Source organism: Sciurus vulgaris (genome assembly GCF_902686455.1).
Source record: "Sciurus vulgaris genome assembly, chromosome: 4".
NCBI lineage: Eukaryota > Metazoa > Chordata > Mammalia > Rodentia > Sciuridae > Sciurus > Sciurus vulgaris.
Genome location: NC_136464.1, coordinates 102,407,712 through 102,427,107, shown reverse-complemented (window position 1 = coordinate 102,427,107; position 19,396 = coordinate 102,407,712). Strand labels below are relative to the sequence as shown.

At 38.3% G+C, this 19,396-nt stretch overlaps 1 protein-coding gene across 2 annotated transcripts in view; it reads left to right on the top strand.

The window, feature by feature from the left end:
• SACS (sacsin molecular chaperone) overlaps positions 1-19,396 on the top strand; it is a 102,568-nt gene that overhangs the window by 35,449 nt on the left and 47,723 nt on the right. For both annotated transcript variants that reach the window (XM_079138811.1, XM_079138810.1), the window contains exons 3-5: positions 10,560-10,710; positions 16,179-16,266; positions 17,839-17,924. In XM_079138811.1, coding sequence (XP_078994937.1) covers positions 10,560-10,710; positions 16,179-16,266; positions 17,839-17,924 — 325 coding nt within the window. The remainder of the gene's footprint in view (positions 1-10,559; positions 10,711-16,178; positions 16,267-17,838; positions 17,925-19,396) is intronic.

Here is a 19,396-nt window from a genome sequence, read left to right as displayed (position 1 = left end):
AATTGACATTGGGGCGAGGATCATGTCTCCTAGATCCCCAACAGCATCCTCCTGCTTCCTTTGTTGTGTTTTTTCACGTGTTACATTTGGTCCCCTTCTCAGATGACACCTTGTAGTGTAGCCCACTGATCCACATCATTTTCTAGTCCTCTGCCCACTATGTTTCTTCAGAGGATTTAGCTCCACTTTGTACTTATTTCTCTGTGTACATGAAAGTGGGGGCCTCAAGGAAGCTGGGGGATGTTTTATAACTGCAGGAATTCTGGTGTATGGTTGGTGTTTGAACTATGAATTAGTGAATGTGCATATTTGTTGATTTATATATTATTTATATTTTTTCCTCTCTTGGGTTCTACGAGAACAGAATTTAACTTGGAAATGTGTATTTAACATGAAAAATTGCTGATGGTCTTATCCAATGAAAACAAAACCTTGGTTGCTGAAAGAAACTTAAAAAGACATAAAATAAATGGAAACACATCCCATGGTCATGGATTGGAAGATTTGATATTATTAAAATGTCACTACTCTCCAAAGTGATCTAAAGATTCAGTGCAATCCCTGTCGCAAAAATTCCAATGATACTTTTCACACACATGGATAAATTCATCTTAAAATTCATATGGAATCTTGAGGGGCTCCAAATATGCAAGAGTGAACAAGGAGAATGAAGTTGGAAAACTCATATTCCAAATTTCAAAACTGGCTACAAAGCTGCAGTAATCAATACAGTGTTCTGCTAACATAAAGACAGGCCAGTAGAATAGAAAAAAAGAACCCAGAGGTAAATCTTTAAGCACATGGGCAAATGATTTTTGACAGGGTTGCTAATTCCATTTAGTGGGCACAGGGCAATATTTTCAAAAATGGTGCCAGGCAAATGGTATAAAAGAGTGAAGTCAAACCCTTAACTAACACCATATAAAAATTACCAAAAAATAGATCAAGGAAATAAATGTAACATCTAACACTATAAACCCTTAGGAAAAAATATAGGGCAGGTGCTTCACTATGTTGGATTGGTGGTGATTTCTTGGATATGACACCAAAGGCACAGACAACAAGAGAAAAAACTCATAAATTGGACTTCATGGAAATTAAAAACCAGGCTGGGAAGATAGCTCAGTTGGTAGAGTGCTTGTCTTGCAAGCACAGGGCCCTGGGTTCAACTCCCAGCACCGCAAAAAAAAAAAAAAAAAAAAAAAAAAAAAATTAAAAACCTTTGTGTATCTAAAGACACATAGAGTAATAAAGCAACTTGAAGAGCAGTAGAAAATATTTCAAATCATCTATCTCAAAATGCATTTACCCAAAATATATGGAGAATTTCTAAAACTCAAAAATGAAACAAACAAAAACCAAAACCCAAGCCTCATTCAAAAATAAGCAAAGAACAAGACATTTTTCCAAAGAAAATATGCAAATGACCAATAAGCACACAAAAAGCTATTAGATATCACAGTGAAATGCAAATTAAAACATAATGAGATACTACCTCACACCCATTAGGATGACTACATTTAAAAAAAATGGAGAAATTGGAACCCCTATACACAGTTAGTGATAAAATGGTATAGGCACATGGAAATGGAAAACAGTGTGGCAGTTCCTCAAAAGATAAAAAATGGAATTATGTTCTGATTCAATAGTTTTACTTCTGGGTATGTAACCAAAAGAATTGAAATCAGAGTGTCAAGTAGGTATTTGTACATTCATATTCATGTAAGAATTATGTGCAAAATTCCAAACTTGGAAGCAATCCAAGTGTCCATCAACAGATTAATGGATCTTACCATGGAATATTTTTCAAAAGAAAGGAAATTTTGGGGACTAGAGATTTAGCTCAGTGGTAGAGTGCCTATCTAGAAAGTGCAAGGCCCTAGGTTCAATCCCTAGTACCACAAAAAAGAAAAAAAAGAAAAGAAAAAAGGAAATTTTTGCAGTAAAAATGAGTGCATTATGTTAAGGGAAATAAGGCAGTCACAAAAATCAGTGTATGATTCCGTTTATATGGGGTATGTAGAGTAGTCAAAATCATAGAGAAAGAATGTAGAGTGTAGTTGCCAGAGGCTGGGGGAGGGGAATGGTAGGCTTTCATATAATGTGTAGAGTTTCAGTTTTACGAGAAGGAAAGATTTATGGAGATGGATGATGGTAATTGCTGTACATTTTGAATTTATTTAATGCCACTGAACTATATCTATAAAAATGGCTAAGATGATAAATTTGAAGTTATGTATATTTTAACACAATTTACAAATTTTGAAGGAACAAAGTACTAGGGACTCATGTATATCTAAGATAAAAAATGTTCTAAACAAAAATGTGTCCTACTTCCATTTTGACAGTAGATACTGCATACCAATATTTTGGGGTGACAAATCCCTCCTCATGAACACTATTTATAAAGCCTCTAAGAGCAAGATGACTTTGAAACACTTGAGCCAGAGGAAAGAGAAGGAGAGAAGTTTTGTAGAGATTTTCTTTTGGTCACAGATGTGACTGTAAACAAGAGTAGAGAGGAGTTACCTCCTGCACATCAGTCCTGGTGAACCACAGACACCAAGGGGCTCAGTTCTGACTCGGGCTGAAGGCAGGAACACCCCCAGGAAGCAGGGAGTCTCCTGCCTAGCCTTGTTCTGTACAGCCTGAGCTTGTCAGGTAAGGGATATGAAAGAATTTTCCGTAGAGCATACCTGAGCCAAGTGGGAGTGCATCAGAGTTGGGTAGGTTTGGAGTATCTTCTAAAGGGATTCTTGAGGGGAAGAGAGACCTCAGGAACAAGACGTAGGAGGTGATGTGGAATGCCTGAAGGTTGTGTAGGGAGACACAAGTGACCATCAGGTATAAAAATATACTTACCAGGGTCCACAGAGGTCCTCAGTGGGGGGGACTTTCCAAGAGTGCCACAAGATAAAGGGTGAGCTTTAATTACCTGACAGACAACACAGGGCTCACAGCCATTCAACCAAGTAGGAACAGCCCTATGCTTCTTCCCCATATTCCCAGCTTTGAAATGGGTGAGGTCAAGTAGCAGGTAACTATTTGGGGGAACAGGGAAAAAGCAGAAGCTACTCATGCCTCCTTAGTGGAAGAGGAATATGGGCTGGTCATGGCAGGAACAAGGAGAAATATAATCTTTGAATGGGGAAGGTGAAAATTTTATTTGATGACTTTGGCTACACTTGTTCTAATCATAGAATTTAAGAGGTTTTTTTTTGGTAATTTAAAGCGATCTCAAAACTGTCATTAAATAAGAGTGAACAGAAAAGACATGGGATCTCTCCAAATTCCCATCCCAAAGCAGAGAAAAATTACTTGCATGAAATATCCTCATTCACCAACAGCTTTTAACAACGTGTTTTCATTATGTTACTAGCAGGCTTTTAAAACTTACTTGTTGTTTTCTAATATTTCTGTGGACACTTTAAAATAATTACTATGTACATTAGAGCGATGATGTAGATGACATTGTTGGATGATCCAGTAGTCACTCACAAATCTCTACTCTTGTGCTGAAACCTTCCATTTTATAGAGGCTTAGAAAGGTAAATATTCATAGCTTTCCTTGGAGCCAGAGGTGGCCATGTGATAAAGTTCTGATCAACAAGGGAGAAATAGAAGTCTGCTGGGAAACATCTTGTTTCCCTGATAAACCAGACAGACGCAACTGACATCCACCCCTTTCCTCTTCTTCCTACATCAAATTTGAATACAGCAGAGCTAGTTGTATTCACTTTTTAGGATAAGGAGAGAATGACACAAAACATGACTAGGACTCTGGTCGTGACATTGTTGAAGTATGTTCCTCCCACAGACTTCTTGACATGTGAGAAAAATAAACCCTTATCAGCTTAAGCTATTGCTGGTCAATCAGTTACTTGCAGCCAAAAGCATGTCTAATAGCGTTAACACTTCATAGTGCTTGGGCTCTCGGTGTGGGTTACCTGGACTCAAATCCTGTCTTTCTCATGTTTATCTTTGAGAATATAGGTAGGATGGTTAGACTCATTTTTCTTATCTAAAAAATTGAGGTTTTATTTACTTCATGGTTTTGTTGGGAAGAGCGAGTGAGCCAAATCACAGATGGGTATTGCTAGGTGCCTGGCACATGGTAAGACTCCATAAATGTTACATATGGTTGTGAACTGGTCATGGAAACAGTGTTTCATGCAGTTCCTGGGATGACCTAGAAGAATCTCACAAGATTGACGGGGGGTTAAGTTGCGATGGGCCTTTCATGCCATGCAGGATAACTTGTACTTGATCCTAGTCATTGGAAAATTCTTGAAGATTCTGGAGCATAGAACTAAGCCAATGATGACCTTCGAGTTGTCAATTCCTATGAGTACTTAACCTATGTGATACTTATCACTGCCTATTCCTTCTTGAAGCTTTTCTCTTAATCTCATGGAAACATCTTTTTCTTTGTATTATTCCTATTTTACATATTTACTTCTTCCACGTCAGCCTCAATATTTCTGCCTGAGGAATCTTTGTAAAATGCAGTTGTGATCACCTCTCTAGATGATCTAAAGTGGCTCCCCTTTCCGTTCAGGCAACCTTTTATGTGACATAAGGGAGACTTCATGACCACATTCCTGCAAAATTCTCCAGGATCACCATTTCCTCACCACTCACAAATTCTATCACATGAAACTACTAGAAGTTTCTCAGCTTTATTGGTGTATTTGACTCCATCATTTTGTAAGTGCTGTTTTCTCTCCTTAAAGATCATTTCCTTTTGTCTATTTGGCTTATTAGTTTTACTCATTCTTTGGGACTTATCTGAATTGTGTAAATGCAGTAGCCTTACTTTTTAATTTTCTAGCTAGCTGTCTTCTGCTGTCTCATTAAACAAAGGAATTATAATTGGCTCTACTTTTGTCATCATGTAACTAGTGACCATTCACCAGAAAGGATGATTTGATTGATTCCCTCTGATAAAAGATATGCTATGAGACACATTCCATTCATAAAATCACTAAGCTCTGTTACTGGGAAGTTCACTCTCAGACTCATACTATACTTTTGAACCACAGTCCACACAATATGTGTGGCAGAGAATGGAGGGAGGGTAAAGGGAGGATACCAGGGTAAAGGGAACCTGGTAGCTGTTTAATAATTTTTACATTGGACCAAACTAGCTTTGATTATTACCTGAGATAGGATTTTCTGTTACTAAAATCAGTTCAGTTTAGAGTTTAGAAGAAGTTCATCATTCCGGAGTGATGGGGACTTGGGTTTCTACCACATTCTTCAGTCAGATATAAGGAGAGAAAGAAACAACTTAAAATGGGGTACCATGAGAAGGACTAATATTGTTTTCTGCTTCCATCCTGTGGAGTCCAGTTTGTGCAGTAAATCAGTTCTATTTAATTTATTTTCTACAATTGAAATAGCTTACCAGGTGGTACTGTGCCTCCCCATGGCTTATTGGTATGGACTCTCTCTAAAGAAAGGGCCTCATGTTTTGATGTCACACTGGATTGCACTTGAGAATCTGTTTCTGCAGAATGAGTTGAGACTCAACTAAACATTTCTTAGAACATGTCAGTTTTGCAAACTTCCTTCTCATTGGAAATGGTGGCAAAAGCAATGAACCAAGACATTTATTGCAATTTTGAAATATTAGAATGCACACTTTTAGGTAGACCAAGATATTTCTTCCCAGTGGAATGGTTATGCAGAAATTAGAAATGAAGTTTATAGAATGATAAAAATGTTGGAAAATGCTATGTACTCATGGTAAAATTACAAATGTACTAAAAATTCTTAAATTAATGGCAATGTACAAAAATGTACATAGTGGTAGAACTACAAATAATATTTGAACTAATTTATTTCTGCTTTTTCATGTTTTCAAGAAGCTCTTTCCTGTCTTCTTTCCTTTCCTCCTGCCCCACCCCACTCTTTTCCTCCCTCTTTCCCTTTAAAACCTCTTCCTTACTTTCATCCTTCCTTTTACCCTTCTTCCTATTTCCTGAGTGAGCACCTCTTCTCAAAGATCTCTTTCTGGCTGTAGGAAACCATAAATAAACAAAACAGACATCAATTCTGAATCTGATGTTATGGCAGGTTGGGAAATGAATTGGAGAGGAAGAAACTAGAGGTCTCTGTCAGGGTAGGGATGTGATGGTACCTGTCTAGGTCTAGGATGATCAGAGTGTGAACTACATCAGTTGCTCTGATCTTGCTTTCTTCTCACTTTTTTTGTGCAATCTCAATTACTTCCATTTCACTCAGGCCTCTGATTAAAGGCCATATCTCAGAGAGGAATTCTATAATACTCTGTGTTCTTTGCTCTTCTATCTTGCTCTGCATACCCCTCCCTCTATAAATAGTACTTAAAGTTATCTGACATCATAGGAGGGATTCATATATTATTTGTCTATTTATTTTTGTTTTCCTTCCTTAGAATGAAAGCATGAAGTTAAGGACTTTGGATGTATTTTTTATTCTTTAAAAATATATTTAATGGTTTTTAATAACTACCAGTTTAGCCCACTCCATCTTGGAAAGATCCTGTTGTTTGGAAGCCGACCTGGGTTCCAAGTATGGCTCTACCATTTCTCAGCTATGTGACTTTGACTTTGGGAAAATCATTTCATCCCTCTAACCCTCAAGATTCTCACTGAAGTTGGAATTTGGATTCCAACTCCCTTTCCTTTTCCCCTCCCTCCCTCCCTTCCTCTCTCTTTCTTTCTTTCTTTCTTTCTTTCTTTCTTTCTTTCTTTCTTTTTTTCTTTCTTTCTTTCTTTCTTTCTTTCTTTCTTTCTTTCTTTCTTTCTTTCTTTCTTTCTTTCTTTCTTTTTCTCTCTTTATTCTCATGTATATTTATTGATGAAATAATCCTGTCATTTACTCAGATAACATACTTTAGAAACCTTTCTTCTATACAAGAACACAAAACCTTCCAGAACTTAAGGTCTGTCTTTTACTAGTATAAATTATGAATACCTTGCTCATATTTTGTCACTTTTGCCTCAGTCAGGTACTAGTTGCTCAAGTTCATCTTTGCTCTCTTCCTGGCCTTGCAGTCTTTGGCAGCTTATCACCTGCCAGCCAGGGTATAGTAATTAAATTCTGGTTGGTGATGTGACCTGTATCATAATTAGCCTACCACCTACCCTCTATCTGCCACTGGCACCAAATCTTGGCAGTTCTTCTCATCAACTTCTTTAGTGTTTCTAAATTATTTTAAAAATATTTTTTTGTAATGGTAACATGCACATAATCCTAGATTTGCCATTGGAGCCATTTAAAATGTGCAAGTCAGTGATATTAGATGCATTCAAAATGTTGTATAATACCATCCATCTCCAGATTCTTTTTCATTTTGTAAAACTGAAACTCTCTACCCATTAAACTACTTGGGAACTTCGTTTTGTTCATTGTATCCTCACTATTGAGACATGTCCAATTAGGGCCCTGCAATGGTGCAATACATATTATCTTAATGATTGAATAAGTGTTTCCAAAATCTACATTAGTTTTGACATCTCTCCTGAGTCCCAGGTCTGTATTGTCCATAATAACTAACCTTCAAATTATATCCGAAGGACACTTTGAGCTCCAGCTGTTCAAAGCATCTTCTGACCAGTCTCTTTCCTCAATTGAATCTGTTTCACTTCTTGTGAACTCTTGGTTGAGGTCATTTCTTTGTCTCTCAAGTCCTTAGCACCACCTCTAGGTTCCATTGTCATCACATCCTGTTTGGCTCACAAGGAAAGAGCACAAAGAAAGCTGGTGGAATTAAAGGTTTATTCTGAAGTCTTTTTTTTTTTTTTAACATATTTATGGGGTACCATGTGATATTTTGATACATGCATGCATCACATACTATTAAAATCAGGTCAAATATTTATCTCCTCAAACATTTATCATTTCTTTATGATGAAACTTTTCAAAATCCTTTCTTCTAGCTTTTTGAAATATATAATACATTATTGGTATCTATAATAGTCACCCTATTGTGCAATAACACACCAGAACTTCTTGTTCCTATCTAACCAACCCTGAAATCTTTTAAACAAAGGATTTGTCCTGGATTCTGGGAGTGCTGTGACACTGTAGCAGGGGTGAGTTTCCAGGTGTTGAAGACTAATTGAACAAGGCACCTGAACCACAGAGAGAAATAGAGCTAGAGATGTTATGTGGGAGAGATATTACAGATGGAGATGTTATTGGATAGGCAAGAGCTCACATTTTTTCATTTGTTGATATTCTAATATATTTGCTTGTACACGTTTATCTGATTAAAGAAGTAGATATTTATTCATTAGGTTTTCTGGCCTGATCGTTACACTGAATTACCATGTTCTCTTCCAATTGATTGAACATGCTTACTGCCTTACAAGTAGGAAAAGACAAGCATTACTTATATCACTTTACCTTTTAACTACACTAAGAGGAATGAAGAGCTGTAAGGATATGCTATGTAGTTATTACTGATGATGAGTTCTGCATAGGTATATTATTTTGGGAGGAGAAAAGTGGTAATTCAATTTATACCACTTTTTTTGGGTCAATTCTAAAATTCTAGTCTCTTCAGGGTGTTTAAACATACAAGTTTAGTTGTTCATTATGTAGCTTTTTTAATCGCCTTAATAGATGTCATCCATGCCTATAAAAAATAAGCCAAAGGAAGGGCCTGGTATTCATTGAAGTCTTACCAAGACCCCTACACTTGCCAATTATCAGGCGACTTTGATTATGATGGAGGGCGATTCTATTAACTAGGTCCTGCTTTCAAGGAGCTTGCAGGTGCTATGGGGAGACTCAGGCTACCAATGATAATATCACCAAAATAAGAAATCTATGTGTAAGCTCATGGCCCACAAATGACGGAGGCAGGAGATGGGAAACAAACCTCAGATCAGCAAGCTTTCCTTTATTCCGCAGTGAGGTCCATCAATCAGGCATGCGAGGGCCCATTTTCTGGGTATGGAGCTGGCCCCCAGGTTACAGAAGGAGTCTGGGTTTTTATAGTTTCGTTGGAGACTGCGGACGTGCAGTTTGGATAGTCAGGGGCTAATTGTACAGGTTAGAACTTAACTTAGGAAGGCGGTTATAAAAAAGATTGAAACTCCTTCAGATCCCGAGGGACAAGTACTCCAGTCTTGCCCACTGTTTTACTTTCTCTGGAATCCATAGTTTGCTGTGCCTCCATTTAGGGCTAATTTGCAATGGGGGGAGGTCAAAGTCAAGGGCCCAGCATTTCAGTACTTGCCTCCTTCCTTCAAGATGCACTGGTGTTGGGAAGGGGTAAATATTTGCTTTTGGTCCAAAAGCTGGAGATGAACTTGGGAAGGGATGAAAGTTGGCCTTATTCCCTCAGGGCCCATTGTTATTGGGAAAGGATGTACTGAGAGAGGTTTAATGCTTGGCTAATTTCTCCTCCCTCCTCCCAAGCCACACTGTCCCTCCGTTTTTCTTGGGGAGTTGTCTTGCAGGAATATTATTTTCCATAACCCTTCACTGTTTTTAACATACCATAACATACATATTTATGTGTATTCTCATCTATTACTTTGCTGTTGGCTGCTTTTCCTTGGGCAAACCGAATCACTCATTCTACTTCTGTGCCTTGAAAGCAAACACGAAACAAAACCACGGAAGACATTTGTATTTTGCAATCACGTTTCCCTCTCATGCCTGAGGCCACAGTAAATCTTATTTAGATGATTCCATTGAAAAGTTGAAGATGTAGGCCCTACAATCGTCTAGTTCAGCATTTAAAGGCACTGTTCAACTCCATCAGGGAAAACTTCTTTCTTCCCTACATGTACATTCTGCAAATACCGTTGCCATGAGTTTGAGGTTAGGGCTGCAGTGAAGCGTCTGGGCTAGGCTGGGCGGGGCTGGGCAGGGCCAAGGCAGGCGGGGCCTGGAGGGGTTGGGTTAAATGGGGCCTGGAGGCCGGGGCCAGGCGGGATCCTCAGTTACAGGTTGCGTGCAGTGGGGCGTGACTTGACCTGGAGGTATGAGGCGTGAAGGGCCAGGAGGAAGCTACTCGGCTAGTAGTTCTGGTTGGACTAAGCCGGGCTCAGGCGGCTCCTCAGCGAAGGGGGCGGGGCCTGAAGGACGGGGCGGGGCGTCTCCTTAGCTAACGGTCCGGGCGGGCGGGCGCGTGCCCGCGGCGGCGCCTGCAAGGGCCCTGCTGTTCTGGAGCGCGCCGCCGCCGCCTGGGTCTGCTCCTCCTCCGCCGGGGCTTCCTCTTGCATTTCTATCTCACTTGGGCTGTAGCTCCCCGGGCTGTGGCTGAGTCTCACCGCAGCAGCGCCGCCTGCGCCATGAGGATCCCGCCTTCGGGGCCCGCGCAGGGCCTCTCCGTGCGGCGGGGTTGGCGGTGACCAGGCGCTGGTGCTGGGGGGCGAACACCGGCCCCGCGGCTGAGGACGCCCGCCATGGGGGACAGGTAACCAGCCTGGGCAGGGCCGAGGGCCGCGTGGGGGTCCGGCGCCAGAGACCCGGAGGCTGGGCGCGCTCAGTGGACTCGGGGCGGGGCCGGTCCTCCCCACGTGGTCCCACTGAGAGTCCTTTTGCCTTTGGTGCAGGTGGGTCCGCGTGACCGTCCTACCCGGCTGCGTGGGCTGCAGGACCGTGGAGGTGCCGGCCTCCTGGACCGCGCGCGACCTCAAGGAGCGCATCTTCGCCGAGACTGGCTTCCCGGTGTCCGAGCAGCGGCTGTGGCGCGGCGACAGAGAGGTAGGCGGCCGCACTCGGGCGGCGTGGAAGGGGCGTCTCCGGTCCCTGAAACCAGGGCCTGCCCCTTTGTTGGGGTGTAGCACATCACCGCTTGCTGATAAAGGAGCGAGGAGCTTTACTCAGTGTCATGGAAGACGGTCACTCAGATTTAATAGTGCTTGGTAAATTCCAACATTTGTATTGCCCACACCACCAATTTTTTGCCCGAATCTTCATTTACTGAAATTAAGATAATTTTTAAGTGGACGTTGTAACCTGAGGAGTTTTTTTTTTTTTTTCTTTTTTTCACTTTAGAGACATCATTATGGAAGTGACTTAATCATTATTCACCCTTTCCATTCATGTTTTCAGTTTAACTGGAATATTGTTAAATATCCTCACTGTTGATATCTTGGAAGTTTCCCCCCATTTCTGAATTGTAGATATTTAGTACTGAAAAGGATCTTCAGACATAACTTACTAGTACAGCTTTCAAATTTGGAGGAGAGATCTTACATTAAAACTTTTGAAGTACTCACAAATAACTTGGTAGATCAAAACTTCAGAAAAAAGTAATATTTCATAGTGTGATATGTATCCTTTAAGATCGGTGGAAATTCTACAGTTTTCTTAAAGGGGTAATTTAGTTGAAGACATTTTTACGAAAATTCATTTAGTCTAGTATGTTCACATTTTTATATGAAAAAGCATCATTTTCAGGATTTGAAAGAGTCAAAGGGAGTTGAACAGATAGATAAGAAGTACTTGAACAACACAGAATGACATTTCTACTATTGGATTTCCTTACTACCTAATATAATTAATAAAGTACTGGTGATTTTTATCCTTAATTGTATTCTTGACTTTCCATATACCTGAGTCACTTTTCTTGCTTACTTAGATATAGGTATCTGACTGATCTGTTCTTATGCTCCTTTGTGGGTGGGCTCAGTCCTTATCAGTTCCCTGAGGTGTTCCTTGGCATGTAGACATTGACTTGATTGAGGACTTTAGACAAAGTTGAAAAGGATCATACTGTCATTCCTCTCTCTTTTTCTGTGCCCACCCTATCTCATAACCTCCCTTTCCTTTCTACTCTTGGTTCTGTGCCCACATTTTTGGTTAGTCTTCTAGTTCTACTTTGTCATCTTGTCCTCTAGATGTGATCATACCTCAAGGCTCATTTGTGACTCAGTCTTACCATTGGAAGTGTTTTACCAGATGTCTGTGCAAATCCTGGATATGGGGGATGATAGAAGTTGCAGTGGCATAATGTTTGGGATTGGTTGGCTGGGTGAAAAGGAACCAGGTAGGACACTGTCCTGATATGAGGCCACAAGGTTCTAGACTGTGGTTGTGAAGGTGAAACTAAAAGTAAAAGATTTACAGGAGACTTTATAAAAGAATTATGGCAGTTTGGTACCAAATGGATCTCAAGGATCTGAGGGTGGATGTAGAATAAATGAGTCAAAAGACCTTGTCAAGGATGTCACAAAACTAAAGTCAGATCAGGAAAATAAGGGTTTATTTAGCAAAGATAAGTAAGTATAGAGGGGCAACTAATTAGGGGAGGAGGTATGGTGATCAGTTTGCTTTTATATTTGGTTTAGCTGATGGTGAGACCTCAAAGAAGGATCTAGGAAAATGTACACAACAGAGAAGAGAGTGACCTAGATCCTATTTTCTATTTTATCAATGTACATATATGACAAAGGCCAAATTACTTCATATATTGGGTTCTGTGTTTTTATTTCTAATATTAATACAATAAAACTAATTTTAACCAATTTTAAGGTCCTCACTGGATAGTGAAATCCAACAGACAGCTGGAGCTCTGGGACTGAAACTCAAGGGTGAGCCAAGGTTCAAAGAGATGCAGTATCAGGTCAGGATTTGAACCCACGTCTGTAGGATTCCGAAGTCTATGGACTATTTACTGTTCTGTTTCATAGAGGATCTATTTATCTATTGCGGATAAATAGAAGTCAAATGCAAAGCTCTTTGAAACAGAGGGGAAGGATTTGCACTATTAACATATGAACTTTAAAAGTTAAGTATGAACTTCATGCAGAAAATAAGTAGAGGGCACAGTTCTGATTCAAAGATAGTGGGCTGATGCCATCCAAAAGGGACACCTTATGTAAGCATATATTTCACAGAAATGAAAGTTTCTTTTCCTTTTTAGTTTTCATGCTGCTTTGAACTTTTAGATTAGAATTATTTATGGTAATTCTGAATACTTAAGGATGGGCTGGAAATTAAAGCTATTGACAACTCCTTGTCACTTACTGGTTTGGGTTGGTATTAGATTTTATCAGTAATAACCTCTTACTTAGTCCTCAGTTGGTCATCTATTATACTCTTTCTCTTTGTCTCTGTTTTGCTTTTTCTGGTCTGAAAGTGGAACTCGTAAATGTCTCACTTTACCTCCTGCCCCAAGGAGAGGCCAAACCTGTAAATTGTAGCTATGCCACTTCCTGACCCTTTTTGTTTTTTACCAAATGTGTTTGAGCCTCCAACTCAGAAGTTTGATTTATTACTTTTCTGTCTTTTAATGGATCATGAATGCTGCCCATGCCTCCTGCTCCCCAGCTTTTTACTCTTCAGCATCTCTATCTTTGATAGCTAAACAAAGGAAGAGGTGTTGGGAGATTAAGGTAGTAGTTAATATTGTATTGTTTGATTAATAATTTGGAGAGAGTTATTGTTCCCTAGTAAATCAAGATGAACATCTCTGAAATTTATAAGGCAGATAAGGCTATAAGGCCAATATTCAGATGTTTACATTGTCTTATAATCTCTGTGTTAAAAAAAAAAAAATAGTTGAAATGAGTAACTGTTAGGATTTCATATGGCACATTGCTTGTAGGTTTGAATAGGGCTAACATTACTTTGCCTGATTGGAGTATTCAGGTATGGGAGAGGCCTAAGCAAAACTCCCAAATCTTGTCAAGCTCAATAAGAGATGGTGCTACTAAAGGTATCTCTGCACTTGATTGCTCTTTTGGAGAATTACTTCCCTGTAAATGGGCCACAGATTACAGTCTACCAGAATTGTTGATTGCTAGCCCCTTGTAGTCAGTTATATCTCTTTGATGTGGTCCTATCTGGTGTCTTCTTCCTTTCTAAGTAGTCTTTAAGATCTGGAAACATCTTGCAGTATAGATTTCCTTCCTTCCTGAGTGCCTTTCTTTGTGCCTTCCTTTCTTTCAATGTACCTTAGACACAATAAATTGAAATAATCCTTGGTTTATGCAGGGCTGTCTTTTAGTAATTCCTTAGTTAATTAACCAACAGTAGAATGAAAATCTATGATAACATCATTCAGTAGAGAATTAGAACACTGTCCAGTTGTTTGTATTTATCTCTGTGTGTCATCTTTCCAGCCTTTCTTCCTTTATGTGTGTATTATTTTGTTGCCTCTTTTGGTGTTGTTTTAATGCTACGTAAGTGTATTTTTTATGTATACATATATGCAAATGTATGTGAATATGTGTGTGTAACCTAAATATATAACCAAAACAACATACTGTTTACTTTTAACTGTTTATAAGAAACTTTTTCTATATGTAGTAATCTAGAACTAGTTTTTTTCATTCAATATTGTTTTATTAATATTCACCCAAATTGTGTGTAGCTTAGTTAATTCATTTTTACCTGCTGTATAATATTGTACTTATATGTCACAGAATTTGGGTTGCTTCTAAATTTCTCTTGTTGGTAACAGTCCTGCTATTAATATTCTTATCCATGTTGCTGAAGCACCTGTGCAAATAGTAAACTAATTTTGTAGGGTAGCTTAAAGATTCAGTGGGAATATATGCATGAAAGTACTGTATAAACTCAGAATAGTACCAGTGTGCTCAGATTTGTGTTTTACATATGGGAATAGGATGAGGATGATGTATAGAAAGGAGACTGGATAGGGGAGATGGGTATAAAAATTGAAGAGAGATGTGAAGGGTCTGTGAGTGGGAATGTAAAAGAGCAAGTTACGTTAGAGAGATTCGAGGGATAGACCTTCTGGGATCTAGAAGTTAGTTGGAAATGTGGTTTGGAGAGAGATGTTTCCCCAGTATGGTGGACTTGAGATGAAATAAAGATGAGAGAGTGTGTTGGAAGGAGAGTTAGTGATTTTGCCTTTTCATAGGTTGAATTTCAGAAACCTTGGAGTATATCATATAAGATGAGTGCTAGTCAGTTAGAAATGTTGAATGTTTAGAATAGTAAGTAATGTCCTCCCCACCCTGTCAGTGAAGTATACATTAGGTGGTTCTTCAGGTGAGCTTTTGAGTAATGTTTTGTACACTGTTGACTTTATGAGGTCATTCCATATTAGGAAGACTCAAGAGTGGACCCAGTTGATCTGACTTTTAAAAAATCTCTCTTATGGATCACAGTAATAAATTTTGTACCTGTTTTTATGGTAGAAAAATTGCCCAAAGGGAAGCAAATATCAAGACATTTTCCAGGAAAGTCAATTTCAGGTATGTTACAGACCAAAAATGGTTTCAGGGGTCGTAAGGGCTCCTTTGGCCCTTCTTTCCACACCATACCTTTTTTTTTTTTTTTGGTAGCAACACCTGTGATAATATTTTGTGAAGTATGTGTCTGGAGAAATACTAATCCTATGGGATGCTCTTTGAGAGTAAATTTTTATGAAGTGCTGCTAAAATTTGGGAAATACTACTTAGTATAACTCTTTCTAAGAAAGCGACCATGTGAGAGCTGGCATAGTGTGCATGCCTATAAATCCAGGGACTTTAGAGCCTGAGGCAGGAGGATCTCAAGTTTGAGGCCAGCTTTAGCAATTTAGTAAGGCCCTGAGCAACTTAATGAGGCCCTGTCTCAAAATATAAAATAAAAAGGACTGGGAATGTGGCTCAGTGATAAAGTGCCCCTGAGTTCAGTCCCTAGTACCAAGAAACAGAAATTTACCTTACATATTAATATGTTAAGTACCCTAAAAAGTAAATATTCTAACCAATTTAAGAACACTTTTGTACTGTATTGTCTGTTTAGGTTTAATGGACCTATGTTCTGAGTAAAAAATATACTTTAGTTATATTGATCAAAAGAATGCTTTTCTATATGTCAATGATCTGATTCATTTAAAACTGTATTTGGGCTATGGGTTTAGCTCAGTGGTAGAGCACTTGCCTTGCATGTGTGAATCCCTGAATTTAGTCCTTAGCACTGCACAACAAAAATAACCGCAAAGATGTAAGTTATCACGAATAGAAATATGTGCAATCTATTTCTAATTATTTAAAGAAGCATCCTTAAATTTTTAAATTATGAATTCTTTAAATTTTTAAATAAAGGTTTTAACTTTTTGTTCCCTGTAATCTTCACTTCAGAGGAAAATATTTCCTGATAAGAACAGTTACCAAGCATCAGTTAAGTGAAAAATAATTTGAGGTAATGTTTTGAATTTATAGTATTAGACATTATGTTGCTTTTCATACATTTTATCTTCTTCTTTTTAGTTACCTGACTGGATCAAGATCGGAGATGTGACTTCCAAAAATTGTCATCTTTTTGTAAACCTTCAGTCAAAAGGCTTAAAAGGGGGAGGTATAATATCAACTTTACATGAAGATTGTGTTTTTATGTAGAAATGGGAGAGTTAAATGGTTGCTAGAGGCTGGGGGGAGGTGTTGCTCAAACGGCACAATGTTTCAGTTTTGCAAAGAAATTAGATCTGATTTACTTGTATAGTATAGGTCCTGATTATGATTAGGAATATTGTGTTGTATACTTAAAAATTTCTAGGAAGGTAGATTTTAAATTAATTGCTCTTCAACAAAAGAAAAACAGAAAGGGAATGGGAAGAAATTTTTGGGAAGTGAAGGATAAGTTTATGAGTGGGATTGATGGTAATGATGGTTTGATGGTTTCATGGGTGTACTTGTCTCCAAATTCCTGATGTTTTATACATTAAATATCTGTAGTTTTTTGTATGCCAGTCATGCCTCAGTAAAGTGGTTTAAAAATGATTGTGTTTAAAAGGTGAATTGAATGCCTATAATGCTGGGATGTAATGAGGGGATACCAGGGTTAATGGAGAACAAGGATGGGTGGAGCTAGATGAGTGATGGGTGAGAGAGGAATAGTAGTCTGTGGAATGGTCTTGTGTAGTCTTGCTCTTGGTGGATAGTTGTACCAAAACTGTGCAAATAAATGTGCACAGGTTGAGTATCCCTATACTAGGAAACCAAAATGCTCCTAAATCCAAAACTTCGTGTGTGTCAACATGATGCCACAAATGGAAAGAAAATTCTGTGACTGATTTCATGTGACAGTTCACAGTCAAAACAGTTATACTAAAAATATTGTAGAAAATTATCATCAGAGTGTTGTGTATAAGGCAAATATGAAATGTAAATTAATTTCATGTGTAGGGTTGGGTTCCATCCCCAAAATATTTCATTAAGTATATGCAGATACTGCAAAATTTGAAATCAGGAAACATTCTGGTTCCAGGAACATTTCTGGTTCCTTATCTAGTTGATAAAGAGCACTCAACATATAGTAATGACTTAGTTTTTTTAAAGTACTGATTACTTTTTACCTACATACAGATTTTTAAAATTGTGTGCCTCTGAGGATTTACTTCCTACTCATTCTTATAATTTCCTGTTAGCTCTCGAAGGTGTCTTCATTGATTGATGTAAGAATATCTAGGCTACAGAGTAGTTAAATTAGACAACCATGGAGACACGGACTGCTGAATTTTGGAATCATCAAAACATTGGTTGAATTTGAGAATATTAAGTATGTGACGCAGGGCACCACTATTTGGCTAATAATATATTGGCAAAGTAATGACAAATAGCACCACTTATTTAGTTTACTTTGGAAAATAGCAACACTTCCACCCCCATCGTGTTCTTTTTTGAATTAATAATCTTTTGTGATAGTACTAATTTGTATCTCAGTTAAAAATCTTGAGATTTGATAAAATTCGGTTTGCTTTACTTTATAATGAATTGCTTAGGTAGATTTTTGTACCGGGGTCCTATATGAGATATATGAAACCAGTCTCATACCATCTATATAGTTATCTATGTCATGGAACCAAATCATACATGGTTGATGAATCAAGGATTTTTTTCTAAATGATTTTAAAGGTATTTTGTATTTTAGGTCGATTTGGTCAAACAACTCCACCACTTGTTGATTTTCTCAAGGACATTTTAAGAAGATATCCTGAAGGAGGGCAGATTCTTAAGGTAGGGTGTGTGTTGTGCTCATGTTTAATTTTCTTTGATAAAAATGAGACACAGTAAAATTTCTTAGAAATTTTTTAGGGTTTAAAGTTTTAAAAATTTGTCTAGATTTAAATGACTATATCTGTTTACCTGTGACTGCAGTGTATAGGTGGATGGGATGAGTTTGAGAATGGACTTGGTGTGAATATGAGTTACCAGGGCAGAGGAGCTCACTGAGCTGCTGTGTACTGTCATCAGCCACAAAGTGTGGCTCCAAGAAGTTGCGTAGAACACTATGCACGAGCATCACACACCAGCCAAATTACCAGCCAACCAAACTAACGTAAACTTCATACCAGGGACCTGCAACACATGGCTATTTGGCTCTTGGATTTAGAAGTTTACTTTTTTGGGCACGTTTATTTACTGGGATAATTACTTTAGTTATTTATTTCTACTGAAGGACATTCTTTTTGAATGTACTCATTAAAAACAAAAAACAAATTACCATAAAAGAGAGCAATGAAGAAAGATACTGCAGAAATTAGATTTTGTGTTTAATAACAAGCTTCCTTAATGAATTTTGAAAGTAGATCAATTATTATGTGTTTTTATCCTAACTTGTTTAGTATTTGTTGTCTTTGGTATCTTAGCCCTCATTTCATTAGAGATGGTAAGGACTGGTCATTTGAGCTCACAGTCATGCTCAATTAGGCACTGAGTGAGCACTGTGTCGCCTTTAATGATGGGCATGAGATGAGATGTTGAAGGAGTTTCAGAATGGACACCAATGGTTCACAGAAGGTTAATTTGCAAACTTTTTATATTGATTTTTTTAGGAAAATTAAGCTGGGAAGCGTATGAATTTGGGATATATTATGGGGGCAGAGAGAAGTGAACAGAGTGAATTCAGAATGAAGGTGCAGTTGTTGACAGGAGTAGGGTCTCATCAATTCAGCATTGAGTGATTTGGATCATTGCTGGGAAATGGGCAGTTGTTGGAGCAAGGTCTGTTGCAAACAGCTGGTGATTCGTTCTCCTTTGCTTGTCGTGTATATCTGTTTTGTAGCCAACTCAGTAGAATTTTTTTTTTCTTGGATATTTTAGTGCTAGATTTAATAGGAACCTTAAAAAAAGTGCCTGTACCTCAGCTAACGCTTTTTGTGGTATTTGTTGAAGTGGGTCCAGATATTTTAGTGACTTGCCCAAGAGCAAATGCAAAATTTATTGCTGCTGCTTCTCAGAATCAATTTGAAAGTGATTCCCTGAGGAATATAGCTGGGGAGAAAGGTTCCCATCCTATTTGGAGCTGGGGATTTAATATTTTATCTTCTTTTTTCTTCATCTGTTTCCTGAAATACCCATAAATCACAAATATCTGAATGAAGACAAGATCCAACCTTTAAAGTGCCATCATTTCGTAGGCTTCCTATTGTGTTTTGCTAATTCTTTCATCCTTATTTCCTATTCTGTATATCATAGTATTAATAAGG